The 19,753-nt window shown below is 46.3% G+C and overlaps 1 protein-coding gene across 23 annotated transcripts in view; it reads right to left on the reverse strand.

Moving 5' to 3' along the window:
* Positions 1-19,753, reverse strand: part of ASCC1 (activating signal cointegrator 1 complex subunit 1) — a 57,682-nt gene that overhangs the window by 22,130 nt on the left and 15,799 nt on the right. For 15 of the 23 annotated variants that reach the window (XM_065551984.1, XM_065551983.1, XM_005281846.5 and 12 more), the window contains 4 exons: positions 14,853-14,989; positions 10,204-10,323; positions 5,330-5,454; positions 3,786-3,865 (listed from right to left, as the gene is read on the reverse strand). In XM_065551984.1, the coding sequence (XP_065408056.1) occupies positions 3,786-3,865; positions 5,330-5,454; positions 10,204-10,323; positions 14,853-14,989 (462 nt within the window). Of the gene's footprint in view, positions 1-2,344; positions 2,411-3,785; positions 3,866-5,329; positions 5,455-10,203; positions 10,324-14,852; positions 14,990-19,753 lie in introns of all 23 variants that reach the window. The other 8 variants (XM_065551992.1, XM_065551991.1, XM_065551987.1 and 5 more) reach the window with 1 other exon arrangement.

The following is a 19,753-nucleotide window of genomic DNA, read 5'->3' on the forward strand; positions in this document are numbered from 1 at the left end:
GTGTGTCCTTGCACTGGCAGAACTCAAGGCCGATAAGGCCACCAGGTGCACCTTGACAGACGAGGGCGCCAGGTGAAGAGACCAGTGAGGTGCTTTGGGTGTTGGCCGGCACCGGAGAATCCACCACCTGGTCGGACTCCAGGCACGGTACTGAGGACAATCGTCCCACCAACTCCTTTGTCAAGGGTCGGGAGAGGCAGGCCGACGGTGCTTCCGAAGCTCCGGCCACCGAGCGAGCTCCCACCAGGGGCCACGGTGCCCACTGGGCCGGCCACGACACTCAGTGCCACTGCACCTGCTGTGGCACCGGCGGGGCCGGTTGCCCAGGTTGGCCAGTCTGGCCACAAACGGAGACTGGGCTGATGTAGGATCTGCTGCTATCTCTTGACCAGGAGGAGCAGCAGTGCCGGGATCTGCGATGGTCACGGGACCGCGATCTTGACGTGGAGGACCGGTACCGACGGTAATGGTTGGTCCGCGAATGGCCTCAACGGGTGGACCTGCAACGGTGAGGTGCCAGCGATCGACACCCGGGGCTGCGGTGCCTTGGCGAAAACTTGCAGCAGGAGCCCGAGCAGAAACGGCATCGATGACCGTGCCGTGACTGACTGCGGTACCTAATCCGGGATGAGGACCAACGACAATGTCCGCCGTGGTCCCGTCGATATCTGCTTTCTGAGGAGGACCGGTGCCGCGAGTTCTGGCCAGATGGAACCCAGCCCAAGAGTCTGGTTGGCATCGAGGGTGATCCACGTGGACTCTGCCGTGACCGGACGTTTGGACCGAGACCGGTACCAAGCTGGGGGCGACTGCGGAGATCTCAGCGGAGGCTTGCCTCTGGAGCGTGGGGCCGACGTTGGCGGCGCTCCAGGCACCGGCATGGACAAGACGTCCCGGGCCACCTGGAGGGCTTCGGGCATGGACGGCATCCGGACATCCGGAGGGGGCGCAGCTCCCCTTATACCGCACCAGGCAGGTGCCACTCCAGGGGTTACGGGGGGCGCTCCCTCCTACGGGTACTGCTAAGGGAAAAACTTCCGGCACCAGTGCACATGGCGAGCACGCACACCTACTGTGGAATACACATGAGCAATCACTCGAAGAAGAATTCTCTCGTCAGCTTAGAGCGTCTACATTAAAGTACTGCAGCTGCGCCGATGCAGATTTTAAGTGTAGAAGTTCCCCAAGATGTAGATTTTTTGCCCATACCCCCTTTCCTGCCAATAAATAGCCACTTAACAGGTGATGGCCCATTTGACCTTGTTTACACCTGGCTGAGGTGTCAGCTTGCCCTCTGTCTCAGAGGAACTGGTTTGAACACGCCCCAGACTTGAAACAAGTCTTAGTAACACCATACAATGGAATCTTATAACTTTACATATGCTACCACATATTTTATCAGGACACTACCGACCAGCACATTCTGAGTTTTCAAAAGGTACCTTACAAGGCATACTTTGTACAAAAATTATTACAATAGTGCGCCGGGGTGAATACAGGGGTACAGACTGTCAAATATTTCCTCAGGAAGTAAGATTAAATACACTAGCTAGAGGTAGGCAAGTTCTTTGCAAGCACACACATCAACCTTGACTTGCATTACCCCGGCCATTCATGTCCTGAGTCTCCTTATGACTGTGACAATGAACCACAATCCAGACCTGCAGTGTCCCTTAATACTCCAGTCTTTGGCTTCTACCAAACAAAGTCTGTCATTTATGATGAACAGTGCTGTGGTATTGTTTGCACAATGAAAACTAGGATGGGTAGAATAAAACTAAGTTTTCCAATGTGATGATTTAGCTCATTTCTAGAGTATTATTTCCCCACTCTGCTTTCCAACTTCCTTTATGAAAACAATGTTATCAAACCAAATAATTTCAGAGAATGCTTGAGGATCAAGTTGGGGAGTATGGAAAAGAGAAAGTTTGTATAGCACACTGTACTTGGACAACAGAATAGCCCTGGAATACCGGCGTGAGTAGTAGCAGTATATTAATTATCAGCCTGTCATTCAGATCCTATTTCAGAAGTTAATGAAGCCGCTTTGCAAAAGGGCAACCTCCTGAGGAGAAGAGTGTAAATAATGTATATGAAATGAGGGAAGTGGGGATGTGGGAAGAGAATCAGCACATCCCTGCAAGGTCAAGTTGGAATGCATCACTAGATCGATGGCTGGTTCTGGCAGGGCTCTACTATTGAAAAGCCTGCAGCCCACTATGAGTCATAGAATGAATTAGTGCCAACAGATGTTGCTACAGGCACGTGGCTGACAAAAGGGAAATACTGAGTGACCAGGTTCAAGAATGTGATGGGGACAGAGGAGAATGACAACATTTCTTACAACAAACTTGCTTTGAAGTAGTTATCAACAGTCTTTTCATGCTCCAACAGCCAATAGTTCTTCTTGCTAAAACAATACAAATCAATTGGGAGTTTTAAAAAAGACACTGTCTCATATTTCAGAGTGCAGCAGAATGAGAAATAGACATTTGTGGTAGACCGGATGTGTTTCCCTGCTTTTACATACGATACATCACTGGAGCAGACAGTCTCTAAGACACAGTGGTGTAGCAATCTATAAATTGTGGGGCCAGCAGAGGGAGCATCTTTTATTCCTTAAAAAGCATTGAGGTTTTTTGGATAAAATGTAAAGAAAAAAGGATAGTTGGATTCTCTCTCTCATTAAAATCTGAGGACAAATTTAATGTTTATGTAATGAAGGACTGGGAATGTGGTTTAAGATAGGCATAATGTGGCCTGGTACCTTGGAAGCTTCCCCCTTGGACATGCCAGTACACCTCACTTCTGACATGCAGTAGCCTCTGTTTTTAGAGCCAGCTTTAGGATTTTGGGAACCCACCACAATCTTAGATCACATCAAGAGCAATGCAATGGTTGTGTTCTTATTGCCTCAATGTATGTCACTTCAATATACGGCAACGCTGAGTCATGATGCAATATTCACAACAACATTTTGGGATGAATAGTAGCTTTACTTCATTTACTGTCCCTTTGTCCTCTGCCATCTGGAATGCAGATGCTCCCCTCTCAGTCTTTAAGCCACCATTCATTAAACTACCCATTTAACACCAACATCTATGAAATTATACACTGATCCTGCAAAACAAAAAACTGCTATGATTTCCCAGTAGCTCTTCCTCCTCATATGCCTGCAAGTCCCTTGATGTGTCTTGATTCCTACCTAAAACCTAAGGCCACAGCGTCCTCCCACTCTTGGGGGTTTCATTGGCTAAAACCTGCATTGTCTGGTATGCCCGTCCTGGACTCTCTCAGATTACTGCCAATGCTCTCAATCCTGACTTGAGACCTCCCCCCGCTATTCCAATCTTGGATGTTTTTATTTTTTTAAGCAAAAATTCATGATAAAAATGTATGATGTGACAACTGGTTTAATTGATGGGAGTATTAACTAGTGACTACAAGAGCAACAAAGTAATTTTTTGTTCTGACCTATGGAAAAATATGGGTGCAAGTCTCCAAGGGTAAGCAGTGTTACCATAAACCACAACATATATGCCTATTAAGTATCTTTTCTACATGCATCGTTCTTTGTTCTAAAATCTCAATGGCCTTAAGAAGGCGTGTATAAATACCATAATACTTCCAATTATTAGTTATCTAGATTTGTTTATTTTTAAAATAGATTTTTCCCCTGGAGATCAAGTACACTACACACACACATTTTTTAAGTGAAGTTTCACCTTATTTTGTACATACAGTACCACAACCCAGCTAAGTCACAATGTCCAGTTAGCACTGACCTTCAGTATATTTCTGCCATCAAATGTCTCCCGTTCCTTGAAAGATGATTTGCCTGTAGTTGTATTATTTTGCTCTTCAACTGTGAAAAAGTCACGAGAGAGAACTTCAGATGGGACGATACTTTGCACTGTCTTCCCCCTCTAAAGTCTATGTATCCAGTTAATAAAACATTTAGTACACAAGTCTCACTTCATTTTTATGTGAGCAAAATTTGCAATTTAATTTAAAAAGGAAACACCCCAAATCACAAATATTGTTGTGAGGATTTTGTAAGACTGACAGCACAATGTAATAGAATCAGCCAGGGAAAGCAGATTCCAATTTCTCTGGCCTGTCAGAAATTCAGCAATGACAAGCTCATGCATCTCCTGGGATACCAGAAAGTACCTTACTGCGTATATGATCATAATGCAAAGCACATTCTTGACAGCATCTAGAAAATCTGGACTGGTCTCTGAGACATGTCCCTGCACTTTTATTTTTTTATATATATATATATATATATATATATGCATACACACACACACACAAATATATAAAAATAAAACACACAAACAAAAGAAATACATTAAACAAACATTAAGATTGCAGTCATGTCCAGAAATGTTAGGAACTGCAACCTTGTGTTTATGCACAATAATACTGTCTTTAAGTATGTGATCACATCCTATTTTTTCCATAAGACACCTCTTCCTCATTCAGTGAAGGATAGTTATTCAATATTTCTTTTTATCAACATTTAATGTATGGTCCAAGGCCTCACTTAACATAGACCATCCAAACCCTGCTGCACTGAATACAAAGTTATTTGTTTCCTCATAGACATTTCTATGGTGCTTCTACCACAGTATCTGAGTGCTTCACAAACATTAATGAATTTATCATCAAAACACCTGTCTGAGAACAGGTAGTATTACTATCCTCATTTTATAGCTGGTGAACTCAGGCACCGGAAGATTAAGGCCAAAACTGTCAAAAAAATTCCACTAATTTTCAATGCCTAATTGACACCCCTATGGTCTGATATTACTACATAGCATCTTCCATATGCAAGCCATCTTAGAGTGCTTTATAAAGTAATGAGTTAGATAAGAAATAAGTTACAGCCTGCAAGTGCAGATACTGTTTTGGCAGAAATAGCAGACATTAGGCACTCAGCAATAGCTCATATTCAGCCTTGGACAGCAGAACCTCATTTAACAAGAAAGGGAATATTGATGAAAACAATGGAACTATTTTCAAAGTCATATGGAATCTTTAACTTCTCCCCCAGAGATGATTATATAGGGCCATGGTTTAACTTCTCATCGAAGGTCAAATAATAATGCAGCACACCTGCTATTACTGCACTTGAATGCAACGGCAGTGTATATGAGTGTACTAGTGTAGGACTTGAACCAATTATATTTTGGCCCAGAGCCAATGAATGCTATGAAGTGAGCTGCAGCAATACCTAGACACATAATACCAGGGAACACAGCACTTCCTGTTCAGTGGTACTACTGTAGTTCAGATTTTCCAGAAGGGTTCTAAAGATACTCACGATTTGTGTCTTTCCTGAAGACAGTGTTCATGATGGTAGCATGGAGTTTCACCCTATCCCACTCCTTCATCAGCAGCCCAGAGGTCACAAACTGCTCCATGAGTCTATCAGCTATTAGCTGTAATCTAAGAAGGTGGGGGGGGGGGACGACAAATAGGACTTTACAAAGCCAAGAGAAAAATACTTGTTTTGCCCACTTTTACTCTCCTGTCCAAAAGAGGGTAGTGTATGTGTAAAATGAAGTCTCGATATGTGAAGAGGAAAAACTGAATGAAACTCTACTGGAAAGATAACAGACTAATCAAAATCCTGCCAGGCAAGACGAACTCCTTGTTTTTGTTTTTACTCAGTTGCTTTTGTATTTAGAGACAGGATAGTTTTTTGTTTCTTTTTTGGTAATGTCTGAGGGGACAGGGAAAAAGGAGAGCTCATGCAAATAAGGAAACAAATATAAAAGTTCTGGCTGTTTGCAAAGGCTCCTGGATAATAACTTCTGTTACAAATATTTCATTAAAAGAGGACATTGGCATAGTAGGACATTTACACGATTTGATGTGATAGATTATATTGGAATTTGAAGGATGTATTTTTCTAAATATCTGCAGGTTTTTCATACTGTTCGCCCTTCACAACATAAGTAATGCCTCACCACACTACAGGCAGTGAGCATTCAACACAACCCAAAATTCCTATCCATTAAAACAGGGGTAGGCAACCTATGGCACGCATGCCAAAGGCAGCATGCGAGCTGATTTTCAGTGGCACTCACACTACCCGGGTCCTGGCCACCAGTCCAGGGGGCTCTGCATTTTAATGTAATTTTAAATGAAGCTTCTTAAACATTTTAAAAATCCTTATTTACTTTACATACAACAATAGTTTAGTTATATATTATAGATTTATAGAAAGAGACGTTCTAAAAACGTTAAAATGTATTACTGGCACACGAAACTTTAAATCAGAGTGAATAAAGAAAGACTTGGCACACCACTTCTGAAAGGTTGCCGACCCCTGCATTAAAACAAGATATAAGCATACTAAATGGTCACCATCCATGTCCATGAATACAATTCACTCGATAGTTCCCCATTTCACCACTAGATGCCACAACCTGGGTCTCTCAATTCCAATCAGGAAGACAGACATAGAGCAGTATTAGAACTAACTCCAAATATCACTTGTTGAGCCCTCAGAATTTAACTATACAGCCTACTTACTGGCTTTGTGCTGCCTCTTATACGCTTCCACTGGTCATATGATAATTTCAACACACTCAAACTGATTGTCATGGTTTTTAGTCACTTACCTTCTGGCTTTACATCAGCGATTTTTACAATTAGCAATGACAAAGATTAAATGAATATCATTACAGACAATACTAAAACAAATTAACAGGGAACAGCTCAAGTAAAACTGGTGCTTTATGATGTTATAAAGTTAATCAAGGAAATATAACAAATTAGAATGAATTATAATGGGAGTATTTGCCATGTGGGAAGCATCAGAGCATGATCTCTCTTAGGCTGAGCCAGTATATATGCAGAAGGGCTCTCGTATCTAATACCACCTATGGTTATGCAAGCTAAGATAGGGAAATCAAATCTGCTTTATAGCATAAGCTGATCAAGAACATGCAAAGATCAGGCAGGAACTCCACCCTTTACATCGCCACGTACAGCATAGTACAGTTAGCTAGGTGCCTTATGTGGAATGGGAGGAAATAGGAAGGTAAACTTTCCTCTGTGGTTCACTTACTGGCTATTGCGAGAAGCAAGATACCAAACTTGGACCAAGGGTCTGATTTGGCATAGCAAACCATGTGGATACCCTTATCCTCGTTAAATCCCTCTTCCAACACTAGCCTTGCAGCTGAGAAGCAATACTCTGTACTGCTACATATTTCTCAGGGCAGAAAGTACCACCACTTGAATCAGCATTATCAGTTCTTAGTGGAGAAGAGGCGCTTGGCATTATTCAATAGCAGTCTCTCTAATCAGAGCAAAATTGAGGGATTTGGATAGTTCCATTTACTACTACTTAGAGGTCACCAACTGGCCAAAAAAGCATCCTTTGAAGTTTCAGGATGAAAAATGAAGTGTGGGCAACTTTTAGGGATCTTCCAAGAAAATAAATGTCTTCCCTTCCTTTTCTATCTGCAGAACAGACTTCAAATCTGAAGGGGGCGGGTTGTGTGTGAAAGCCGAGTGCCACTGTAACAGGCCAGCTCGTTCCTTTCCCTCAGGGCTAGCTGCCTGGCTTCCTCCATAACAGATCATTTCTGCGGATAAGTCAGGCTTCCTACGTCCTCTCCTCCCAGTGCTGTACTGCACATCGTGGCAGACATAAGAGGTGCTGCCATGACTGCAACATCCACTTTCACTGCAGCCTTAGTGTCTGTCCCCTTCTCCTGAAAACTAATACAACCCTGCAATTCTCTGGGCTTCCCCACATTTTGGTCCCAGCAACCAACTCTGGCTTTATTTCCTCCCTCTGCTCAATCACATTAGGGGTTCCTGTGACCATCACAGCCCCACTTCATTCCCTCACCTCAAGCACCCAGGCTGACACACTTCTGTGAACATACAGACTATTCCCATCCACCCACTCTTTGACTCCTGCTCTTTGACTCTCCCCCAGGCGTGGTTCCTACAGCCCCTAAAGGGTGAGCCAGCCTGTAACTCTCAATTTCCCAGCTCTGAGCTTTACTCTCACCCTATACTCAGGGCCAGATAACCTTTTGTGGGCCTGTCGCCAAACATATTTGTGGGCCCCCATTGAGGCAATGGAGAATAGCGCAGGGAGGTCAGTCCCCAGACCGAGGGGCCAGCCAGGGGCATGGCATGACAGGGGTGGCCCCGCTCCGCCCAGCCCAGTGTGAGGGCACTATTTACAAACCGGCAGTTGCCAGACGTACAGTGGCCCTGTGATGCCAGCATGCCCCTTCCCCTCGGGGGGGCGGGCCCATGCCACAGAGCCCCCTGCCCAACACCCCCCGACTCCCTATGACCAGAGCCCCCCCAGACCCACTATGCCCAGCACACCTCCAGAAATGCACAGCGCCCTGCATAACACCACCCCTGCCCAGCACTCCCTTGCCCACATTCCCACCACAAATGCCCAACACCCCCCACAGAACCCCCACTCTCTATTGCCCCAACACACACATCTTCCCTGCCCCCTCACAGCCCAGCACCCCCCCCCCAGACGCCCCAGAGACCCACTCCCCGCCTCCCAGCTGCACTCACCGGCCCTGCTGGGAGGTGACTGTGTCTGCTGGGCTGAGCCGGTAGTGCAGGGCTGGTCCCGGGGCCAAGAATTGCTCTGTTCCTTCAGGAGTGGTGCGATCAGCCAGGCCAAGGCCTGCCCCAGCTGGGCTTCCTCAAGATGCACTTGCCTGGAGGGGTCCAGCCAAACCCCCCCACACTGAGACTGGCCAGGCTTCTGCACCAGTCCCAGGTGGCTCAGCTCTGGGGAGACAGGCAGGGCCCCACAGGCCTGGAGCCAGAGGTGCACTGGGGTCCTGCCAGGGGGCAGAAAGGGGCAGGGGTGTGGGGCCAAGGGGTGTAGAGGAGCCCTCGGCCAGCCAGCAGGCAGGCCGAGAGGAACAAGTGGGGGGCGGGGGGAAGAGTGGGGTCTCGGGGCGCAGTGCGAGTGGAGTAGGCTGTGGCCCCCTCTGAGCATAGGCCTGGCTCCACAGAGCCATTGGCGCCATTGTAAACCTGGCACTGCCTATACTCCATCCCAGCTCCTACCTCAATCCAGCTTCCTTAAAAATTTTAACAGGCCCTCTTCATCTCCTTGGGGAAGGGAGTTTACAAGAATAGATCCCCTTCTCTGGCCCAAGATCCTTCTCAGCACCAACTTCCTTCCTCCTCTCCCTAACTGCTAACTGTGCTTCCTTCCCAGCTCCCCTCTTTGGCTCTCCATTGTACTGCAGTGAGGAGGAAAGCCACTTACAGAAGGAAGGATGACAAAAGGTGACGCTTCAAGGAAATGGAAAGCCAAAGCAACTTGTCTCCCTACCCCTCTCACGAGCAAGGAAAGCACAGGAACTCATGCGTCTCCTACCCCCTTTCAACAGGGCTCTAAGGAAAAGGATGGTGCAACAATGCACTTTTCAAAAATAAGGGGAAAGGCTGTCCCCAACATTACCTTACTTGCCATTACATCAGGTATTTTCTATAATGTGATCAGCAAATGATGGTTAAAAAATACTAAAATTCAAACTGACATTGTTAGGATTCAGCATTTAACACTTATAAGTATAAGGACAGTTCATACTCTGCTAAGAGGTAAAGTTTCAGGTTGCCTACAGAGACAGAAAAACAACCAATCTGGTTCAAGGTCACACTTGGCATGTTTTCTTCACAACCATAAGAACTGAAAACATACTTGTGTTTTAGGAATATTTTAATTTTGCAGAGTCTGTCAGTGTGATCAGATCAATACACTTCGTTGGGACTTGCCTGCAGGCGGAGAGCTGGGTATTTGGGAACGAGTTGTCTTGCGCACTGTACCATCCCATGAGCATCATCTCTGCCCTGTTTATCATAGTTTCCCTTACCCAGCACAGGGGAGCATGAGCTCAGCCTTGCTTGACTCCATTATTCAACTATTAAGACTGCTAAAAACAAATGACATCTGTCTGCAACACTACCAACAATCAATCTAAAGACCAAACACATCACAGCTTTAACGTCACTGGGCTAGAAAGCAGTACCACCTCATCTTCTGGATTGTTAGTGTGATGCTCTCCAGCACTGCCCATCAGCTCAGAGAACAATAAGTTTGTTTTCATTACATTATTTCTGCCTCTTCAGGTACTGTCTGCATACCCCCTGTGGAATGAAAGAGGGAAAGCACAGGGAACTCACTTGTCTGATCCATCCTTCATGTGAACTTTTGCATAAAGAACATCGATCATGGCAGGGTCATCATTCATGTATTCTATCCCTGCCACCTCCACGGTCAGGGATTTGCCTCCAACAGTTTTGCTAAAAAACAAAAAGTTCCAAGATATTTAAAAAAAAAACTTATCAATTTTGAATACAAAAGTACGTGAATCCATGTTTTACTGTTTAAGCTACATTTACCCTCATTCAAGTTTCCTAGCAGCGCCCACAACTACTACAAAAGTCAAGCAGCAATGCTTGTAAAAATGCTACCCAGAGTCAAATCACTAATACCATTACAGGTCAAATCACTAATACAGTTTCCCACTTTGTTATGCTGAGAGGAACGCAGCAGTTCCAAGAACATAACATCCAACTTCCATTCCATAACCTAGCCAGTGCTGGAAAGCAGCCAGTTTCTTTCACAACTGTGCCTGCTGTATCCAGAATGAAAGCCTTGCCCTCTGACTCTGCAGGCCCCATGCATGGACTTCCTCTCTCATGACGACAATTCAGCATGGCTCAGTTGCTAAGCGCTCATTTCTGGGACATGGACTAAAGCATCAATAGGTCTTTGATTTATATCCCATTATATTCGGTAATAAAATGGTAGGTGCTTCGTTACTAAGCCTGCTGTCATTTCAAGGATGCCTTGAACTGTGGTCTCTTCCGTATTTATCTTGAAGTATTTTGGAGAGAGTAGGTGCTAACAGGGCCCTGACCAACATTCTCTCTTCTAATAAGCAAGGTTCTAGAGTGTCCCTGGCTATGTGTAGATTATTGCTGAGTGCAGAATGGTGGCTCCATTTGCTTGCATGCTAACAGACATACTCAGAGGAAAAGTTTACAAAGCATTGAGAACCCTCAAAACACATGAAAATGCCATTGGAGAGCTGAAATGGAGACCTATATTGTACACTGGATATCTGATGTTATAATTGAAAAGAGATCAACAAACAGACTAACCCATACTCTATCATCAACGCACAAACAGGACTCTAAGTTGAGGAAGTTTTGCATATGGACTGATGCCATTATATAATCCCCATAAGATTCATAAAAATGCCTGTTTAAGAATAATCATCATCAATTCCCTCAAAATATTAAGGCCTCACTTTGAAATTGGGTGACAGAAACAGTTATAAATATTTTCCGAATTAAAAAAAAAAAAACCAAGGACCTTGCTTGCAATAAACCTATAAAATTCTTCCCTTCAGTGACTGAATTTGGGACTTTTGGGGGATTGAAAGTGTATTAGATATTTAAACAAAAATGGTATCCTTTTATTTACTCTGCCCATGTGTTGAGAGTTCATATAGTGGAGACAACCTAAAATAGAGAAAATATATAAAGGGAGTGACCCTCTTCACTATTATATAAGGATTAATATATATTCAAGTCTACTAAAAAATTCTTTTATCCAAATAGGGAAATTCCCCTTCAGAGAACATTATGTTTTTAGCCACTTCAAACCATCTGGCTTTACATTTTACCCCAAAATAGCTATTCATCCATATTCTAATTATTTGAGTTTTCTTAAAGGGTTCCATATAAAGGACTAACATTTCAGATCTTTTCATATAAGCCCTTGCTATAGTTAAAAAACCCTGAACCCTAAAGGGAACTTAAGCCATGTGTAGACCTTGTGGCTGGTCCTCTCTACAGGGTGACCGTCACACAGAACTGTAAGAAACAATTTTGCACATCTTTAAAGGTATGTTTACAGGGAGAGCTTTTTGTATTTTAAAACAATATTTACTGTGTGAAAAGCAGCAACTGATATCTTACCATGTCAAGAACTACTACAACAGTGATCTCCAACCTTTTTATGCCCAAGATCACTTTTTGAATTTAAGGGCAACCCAGGATCTATCTTGCCTCTTCCCCGAGACCCTGACCCTTCCCCAAAGCCCAGCCCATTCCATCCTCCCCCCACATCGCTTGTTCTCCCCCACCCTCACTTACTTTCACCGGGCTGGTGTTTGGGAGTGGTTGCGAGCTCTGGACTGGGGCCAAGGGATTCGCTGTGTGGGAGGAGGCTCTGGGCTGAGCCTGGGGCAGGGGTGCAGGGGGGCGTGAGGGGTGCAAGCTCTGGGAGGGTGTTTGGGTGCAGGAGAGGGCTTGGGGTGCTGGCTTAGAGAGTGGTCAGGGCTGGGGCAAGGGGTTGGGGTGCAGGAGGGAGGTTGGGGTGCTGGCTTAGAGAGTGGTCAGGGCTGGGGCAGGGGGTTGGGGTGCAGGAGGGAGGTTGGGGTGCTGGCTTAGAGAGTGGTCAGGGCTGGGGCAGGGGGTTGGAGTGCAGGAGGGGGCTTGGGGTGCTGGCTCTGGGAGGGGGCTCAGAGCTGGAGCCTGGGGTGCAGCTTCCCGAGGGCGGCACTTACAGCATGCAGTTCCCGGTAGGTGGTGCAGCAGTGCTAAGGCAGGCTCCCTGCCTGCCATGCTCCACGCTGTTCCTGGAAGGGGCCAACGCGCCTCTGCGGCCCCTGGGAAGGAGGGCTGGGGGCACGTGGCTCTGTTCACTGCCCTTCTCTGCAGGCACTTCTCCCAAAGCTCCCATTGGCCACAGTTCCCCGTTTCCGACCAATGGGAGCTGTGGCGGTGGTGCTTGCAGGCAGGAGCAGCGCATGGAGAACCGTACCCCCTCCGCCCCGGTGTCATGGGACCATGGCAGGCAGGGAGCCTGCCTTAGCGGCAGCCCTGATACACCAGCAGAGATCGCGATCGACTGGAAGATTCCCCAGGATCGACCAGTCAACCACTGTATACAAAAACATTTCAATCTGCACTTTACTTATTCATCACATGCTCTAAACCATACACTAAGTAATTTTTCAACATTTATGACTTATGCAAATAAAAAACAAAACACAGAGGAACTGGCTTTTTACAAATTTTACAATAAAAATAATTAAACTTACTTGTTTCACAGAGGCTGTTCTTTTCCCTGTGAAGAGCATAACTGTGAAGGATTTTCACTGGGAAAAGCACTTGACATTGAGTGTAGTTTTTAAGTACTTTCAACATGCATTTAAAAATATTGAAAGTAAATATAATTTTGTTTGAAACAGTCTTTAGTTACTTCACAGGCAGACAATCTATAATTTGTACTCCCCAAGCACTTAGGTTCCTATGAAGTGTATCCCCTTTCCTTATGGGTACATATGTACATGCCCCCACTTCCCTTCACAAACCAGAGAAGTGGTGGGAGAGGCGGAGTATGATTTTTCTGTTGGTAAGCTCCATTCTCTCCATTGGAAAGTCTTCTAGAAAATAAAGGGTGTGTCTCAAGCAGGGAGAAGTAATATAAAGAAGTTAACAAGATACATGTATGACTTTGTACTAATCTTGTTAGCTTATCTTCAGTGCACCTGCTAGCGAAACCTCCTTTGTGATCTTCAGCAAAACTTCCAAATTAGAATAAAGAGAGTGAAACATTCTGGTAAGTAAGCCTCTCTCTTCCAGTACACCACACCCCATTCCAAAAGTTAGGGAAGGAGAAGCAGGAGTGTATGCACATACAGGTAAGGGGAAAACACTTCTTAGAAGTACTCATTCTAAAAAGATATGCGAGAGTGTTGTTTATCTTCATATAGTGTACAAATCCATCATCTGCATATGACAGATAATCTATAAGAAAGATTCTATCAGAGTTTATTTGTTTACAAGGAAGATGGCAGCCTTCATAATATAAAGGCAGACCCCTCCACTGATAAGACGAATGCTGAAACTTTCATGGGTGTTTAATCATATTTAACGTTTATTCTGTATAATGCTGTAAAAGTCTGGAGTCTTCATTTTAAAGCAGTAATGAGAATTTTAGCCATGTGCGATTCCTATGGATGGTTCATGGTAGTTGCACGTATAATTCCTCATGCACAGCTGTCAGAAATCAAGGAACAGTTTTATATAGTAAAAAGTTTTTGCAAAATTTTGGTAGGAAGAAAAAACTTCTTGTTTTAAGAAAATAAAATATCTCAGGCGGTCTAATATTTCTGGGTGTAGTCAGATTATCTCAGTACAACACCCATTAGACCAAACTTTCGCTAGTTCTAAACCTCAAATATTATGGTTTTAACATGGAAATTATGACAACCTTAGTGCATAGCAGCATTGAGCTAATATTTCAGACTTTTTACTTATACAGTTCATCCTGTCTTTAAGGTTTTCTGCACAGGGCTACTTGCCTCAGGAAATGCATTTCAGGGGTATATTTGCATCTGTTCTTAGGCAGAAGGGAGGCAACTTGCCTGAAACTGTTGCAGACAAAAAGCGTTAAGACATTGAATTCCTCCTGCTCTTGTGGCCGGCAGAGGAAAAAATAACCTGCGTTCATAGTAAAATAATGGGGACTGCTGGGATATAAAGAAATAACCACTGACGGTTTCTGGCACACAGAGAAAGTTCCCAGTTATTGAGGCAAAATACAACTATGTCCTTGTCTTTCTTCTGGGTGGTTTTGTTTGAAATGTTTCCGTATTTTACACATTTTCAAACAATGATGCAAAACTGCTGAATTACAACAAACAGATGAACCACTCTCTCCTGCATTAGTTACCCATGTTCTAAAACTAGTTTGGTTCTTCAAAAATCTGCACTCAGTGACCATGCCCCTCCCATGCCTTTATTTCACTTACTCAATAAAGTCCTCTTTACTTCTCTGCAGGAGTTCACATGCCTTCTGGATCTCCTGCTCATTCAGGAGCACTAGTGTCCCAATAGTAAGATGGAGCTTTGCTGGGTTCTGGAACAGACTGCTATTGACTCCATGATCCTATTGAAAAGGTAACAAAAAAAGATTTAGTGAGCAGCTATATGACTCAGATTATTTTAAAATTATTTCTACTTAGGTCACAATTTCTAGCACCAAAAGTTAAAAAGCCCATCCTATTAGCCCCAAGAGAACACGAAATAATACTTACCACACCGCTGAAAAGGCACATGTATTTCCCTGGCTCAAAATAAAGTTCATTATCTGAGATGAAGCCTTTAAAGTTTCTACACAAGATTCAGAGCTACATTTCAAAACTCCTCTTTAACATGTTTAAATGGTATCCTGTCCCACCTTGTCAGGGTGTCACGGACTGGGGGGGGTCTTCACTACGGGGGGGGGAGGCGGGGAGTCGATTTAAGATACACAAATTCAGCTACGCGAATAGTGTAGCTGAATTCGACCTATTGAAACCGACTTACCCCGCTGTGAGGACGGTGGCAAAATCGACCTCCGCGGCTCCCCGTCGACGGCGCTTACTCCTACCTCCGCTGGTGGAGTAAGAGCGTCGATTCGGGGATCGATTGTCGCGTCCCGACGAGACGCAATAATTCGATCCCCGAGAGATCAATTTCTACCCGCCAATTCAGGCGGGTAGTGTAGACCTAGCCTGGGATGTGCACAGCTGTGCCTAGTGGTCAGAGCAGGAGTCAGGAACCAGGAGCTGGAGCCCAAGGTCAAAGGCTAGCCGTCAGAGCCGGAGCCCAGGGTCTGAGTCAGGTTACCTGGAGTGAGGCGAGGCAAGGCAGGAGCAGGGCTGTGTCCAAGGTAGGAGTAGGACTGGAACAGGATGGAAGCAAGGCTGGGAATAAGCAAGCACAGGAGCTATCGCAGCCATGGGCGAACGCTTTGAGAAGCCCATATCCTACTGCTGTTGGTGATCTTAAGAGTAGATCTGCAAATCCCTCAGCCAATCAGGTGGCTCAAACTGGGCCCAGCTTTGCTGGTTAGGCTGCCTGGGGTTAAATCAGTAGGTAAGCAGGCTAGTAGCAGGTCCTTACTCTTGACACAGGATTAAAGCCTCATATTTCACCCAGCATTTTTCATACTTAACTGCAATATCCACACAGTTTTTTTATATTTGTACTTATAGGCCAGTCCAGTGACCTGTGAGACCACATGATCCCATGCAGGAGCTTGCTCTCAGTCACAAGTTGGCAAAGCCTGGTAGCACACTGGAGGCAGCACTGTCAGGTCCTGGGGGGGGAGGGGGAGGAGAGCACTTTGTGTGCTGTTAATTAATTCACTGCTGAATTAATGCCAAAATCCTGACACAGTGGTGTCAAAACCATCTGCATATTTCAACCCAATGCAGTAGCTTTTCAAAAAAAGGAAACTACCTTAAGAAGCAATCTTAAAAGCACAAGTGCGGATGGATTTCATGTTTGAGAGTACACTTGGTTTCAATTCTCTAGCTTTTCTCTATTCTGCCTGGCACCAGAATGAAACTGAAAAAGGCTCTATGCTCCCTCTGCTTTAAGACATATTTAGGATGCAGTGCAAGAGATTTGTTTCTTTGGTTTTTAACTCGGGTCTGTAGCCAGAGGATATTTAGCCCATCAGTGGATGGAGTGGGAGATAGAATCTGGAGGTAGGCTGGATTGATTCCAGTTGTTGGCAACAATTCATTTTAATTTCTGTAATGCATACAGATGACAATGAACAGAATACAAATTAACCCAATAAATAAGTAGCTTGCAAGAGAGAAGAACTACCCTAATCTCATGAAGCAGATGGTGAAGGGTGAAAAGATAATGTAAATTGTGCTGTCTAACCTACTATTGGCCTAAGGAGCTGTCCCTTCTGCAGCTTTCAAACACCAGTTGAAGGTATCTGAATACGGATTGGTGAGCCAGTGGTTGCACATCACCTGGGTATGCCATGTCTTCTGTACTGGGAAGAAGGAGGACCCCAATGAACAGCCCGAGATCCACAGTATCTTCCTTGTGTAGTCCCAAGGATCTCAGGCCTACCCCAGAAAGCCTTGTCACACCCTTCCTGTGTTGCAGAACCACAGATCCTAAATCTTCCATGAAAAGATGCTGTATCTGAGCTGAGTCTTCTCGAAAAACGAAAGTTTCAAAATCTGCCTCCAAATATCATAGGACTGAGTAGCCAGAAGCTGTATACTTAGAGGCAGATAGATTTTAACTCTTGTTCAAATCCCCAGCTTATGATTTATCATTAGCAACCACTACCATACCACTGTACTTCATTGATTTTTCTTTTAAAACTACACTTAGTAATGGCATCAATCATACCTCAGTACCAGTCTGCCAGCAGAGACAATTAACAGGAAACCGAAGCCAAGCACACATTCAGTACAAGGGTTAGGGAAAGTCAAATGGACATCAAGGGAGAAAGAGCCCACAAGATATGGGCCAAATCAATATTCATCACTATGGTGCCCTATGGACATCATCCAAATATCCAAGAAAACTTCATAGCTCAAGTGCCCACTATGTATATATAGAAGGGAGTGTGGTGTAGTGTTCAGAGCAAGGGATAGGGGATCCAGGAGCCCTGAGTTCTATTTGCAACACTCACGATTAATCAAACTGGACAACTCATTTAATTTGAGTGCCTGTTTCTCCACCTGCAAAATGAATATAGCAGCTCCCTACGTCACAGGTATGGGCTAAAGAGAGAGGCAAGCAGAAGGAAGTGCAGCTCCCTCTCTTCCTCTTAGCCTGGTTTTGGGTAAATTCAGTACAACAGAGCTTTCCTCCTCTTGCCCAGTTTAAGTCTGTTTCATAAAGTGTACTCACTAGGCATGGGAATCTGAAATCAGAAGAGCTAGTGCCTGGCTGAGGTTCCTGAGCAGCAGGTGGAGCTACATAAGCATCTGATAATGCAAGAAAAGGTGTCCTAGCTAAGAATGAATCTCCTATTTGCCTTCTCTCCTCTAAAGGAGTATCTGTCCCAAGCTTCCCATAGCCCACTGGGAAGAGAGAATAGGGGACACCTCTTCTTTTCCTTCTCTGCCCTACAGAGGGAGCAGGAAAAGGGAGGAAACCACCACTGCTGCTTCTCCTACCTAAAAGAGGAAGAAGGGAAGGAAGAAATACCAGTTTCCTGCCAGCTACCTCTCCCTTCCAGGCATAAAATCTATTTTGCAAGGGTTATCTTCTAAACACAGGAATTTTCCTATGGCAGGCCTGCACAATATCCGGCCCGCGTGGGCTCACTGTGCGGCCCGCGGGCAAGCGGTGGGGTGGGGCTGTCAGGTTCGCCCAGGGCCGGTGCAACCGCTAGGGCCGGCAAACTAGGCAGTCACCTAGGGCGCCAAGTGGTTGGGGGCGTCCAGGATTTTTCCTCCCTCTCCTCTCTTCCCCTCATGCAGAGTGTGGCACGGCTGATTGGGCGCCTGGGCCTGATTTAGCTGCTCCCATTGGCCTCCAGCAGCCAGAGTCCCTCCCCCGCTCCCCTTGCCCCAGCTTCGCATTGCAGCACTCTGCGAGGGAGAGGCTGTGCGCTCCGCAGCTTGTTTGGTTTAGCTCCACGTGGAGCGGCATGGTGGTAAGGGGAGTCCAGGGGGGCAGTCAGGGAGCAGGAGGAGGGTTGTATGGGTCGGGAGTTCTGGGGGGGGGGGGCTGTCAGGGGACGGGGAGTGGTTGGATGGGGCACGGGAGTCCCGGGGGGTCTGTCTGGGGGCGGGGGTGTGGAAAAGGGTTGGGGCAGCCAGGGGACAGGTAGGCAGCCTGCTCCTCCTGTCCAGGCTGCGGCCTGGCACACACCTCCCCCCGCCCCCGGGGGGCTCCTGCAGGCTGTCCAGCAGATGCATGCGGTCGGCAGCCCCCGTGCGCCCCCCCCGGTTCCTCCCTTGCCACACTCGGGCTTTGCGGCTCCTGGGCATGCTCCGGGAGGGGCAGCGGTGGTGGTGGCTCACAGTCTTGGGAGCCACAGAGCCCGAGCACAGGGGGCAACCGGGGGGTGCATGGGGGGCCGGCGCCTGCATGCATCCGCTGCAGCTTGCAGGAGCCCCCCTGGGGGGGGGGGGGCGCGCTGGGCCGCAGCCTGGGCAGGAGGCTGGGGGGGCGTGGCTGCTCCCCGCTAGTGGTGCCACCGCCTTTGCAGGGCTGCTGCCTCCATGCGCCACGCTAGCTCCTCCATGGCTGGGGCTCGCCACCGCCGCAAGCGGGACACTCTGGTTCTCCGGAAGGCAGCTCCTCCCTGCTGAGCTGCTGCAGCGGCCCAAGCCTGGCAAAGCCAATGAGTGGACTCGGGGCGGGGGCCACCAGGGTGGGGAGGGCTTGTGGGGGGGCTGTGCACCCTCCAGGGGAGTTCAGGGGGCAGGGGAGGAACCTGGTCGGCTGGCCCCTGGGGTCTATAAAGGCTCGTTGGGATTTGCCCCTCAATGAACCGATTGTGTTTCGGCGGTGCTGGGGGTTCAGCCCTCAGCTGTTTTCTTTGGAGTAGTATGGCCCTCACCGCTTTACGAGTTGTGCAGGCTTGTCCTAGGATGTCACATTTTGTTTGTTTTTTACATCAATACGGAGACTTCATCCTGGTAGAAACTGAAGTGAAGAGCATTAGGGATACGCCCACTATGCAGCTCCACACACTGCAGACACAAAAGCATTATTTTTGTTTAGGTGACTATGGTACTGCCTGGGAATATGAACCTCTTTTAGATACATTTCTTCTTATCCTCTCTCTTCCCTTTGCTGCATCCATTGCCACAAGGTGTTATAAAACCACTTCACTCAACATAAATACCTCTGATGACAAGGGAAAAAAATAGGTGAATCCCCCCCCCCATTGTGA

Source organism: Chrysemys picta, chromosome 7 (assembly GCF_011386835.1).
Source record: "Chrysemys picta bellii isolate R12L10 chromosome 7, ASM1138683v2, whole genome shotgun sequence".
NCBI lineage: Eukaryota > Metazoa > Chordata > Testudines > Emydidae > Chrysemys > Chrysemys picta.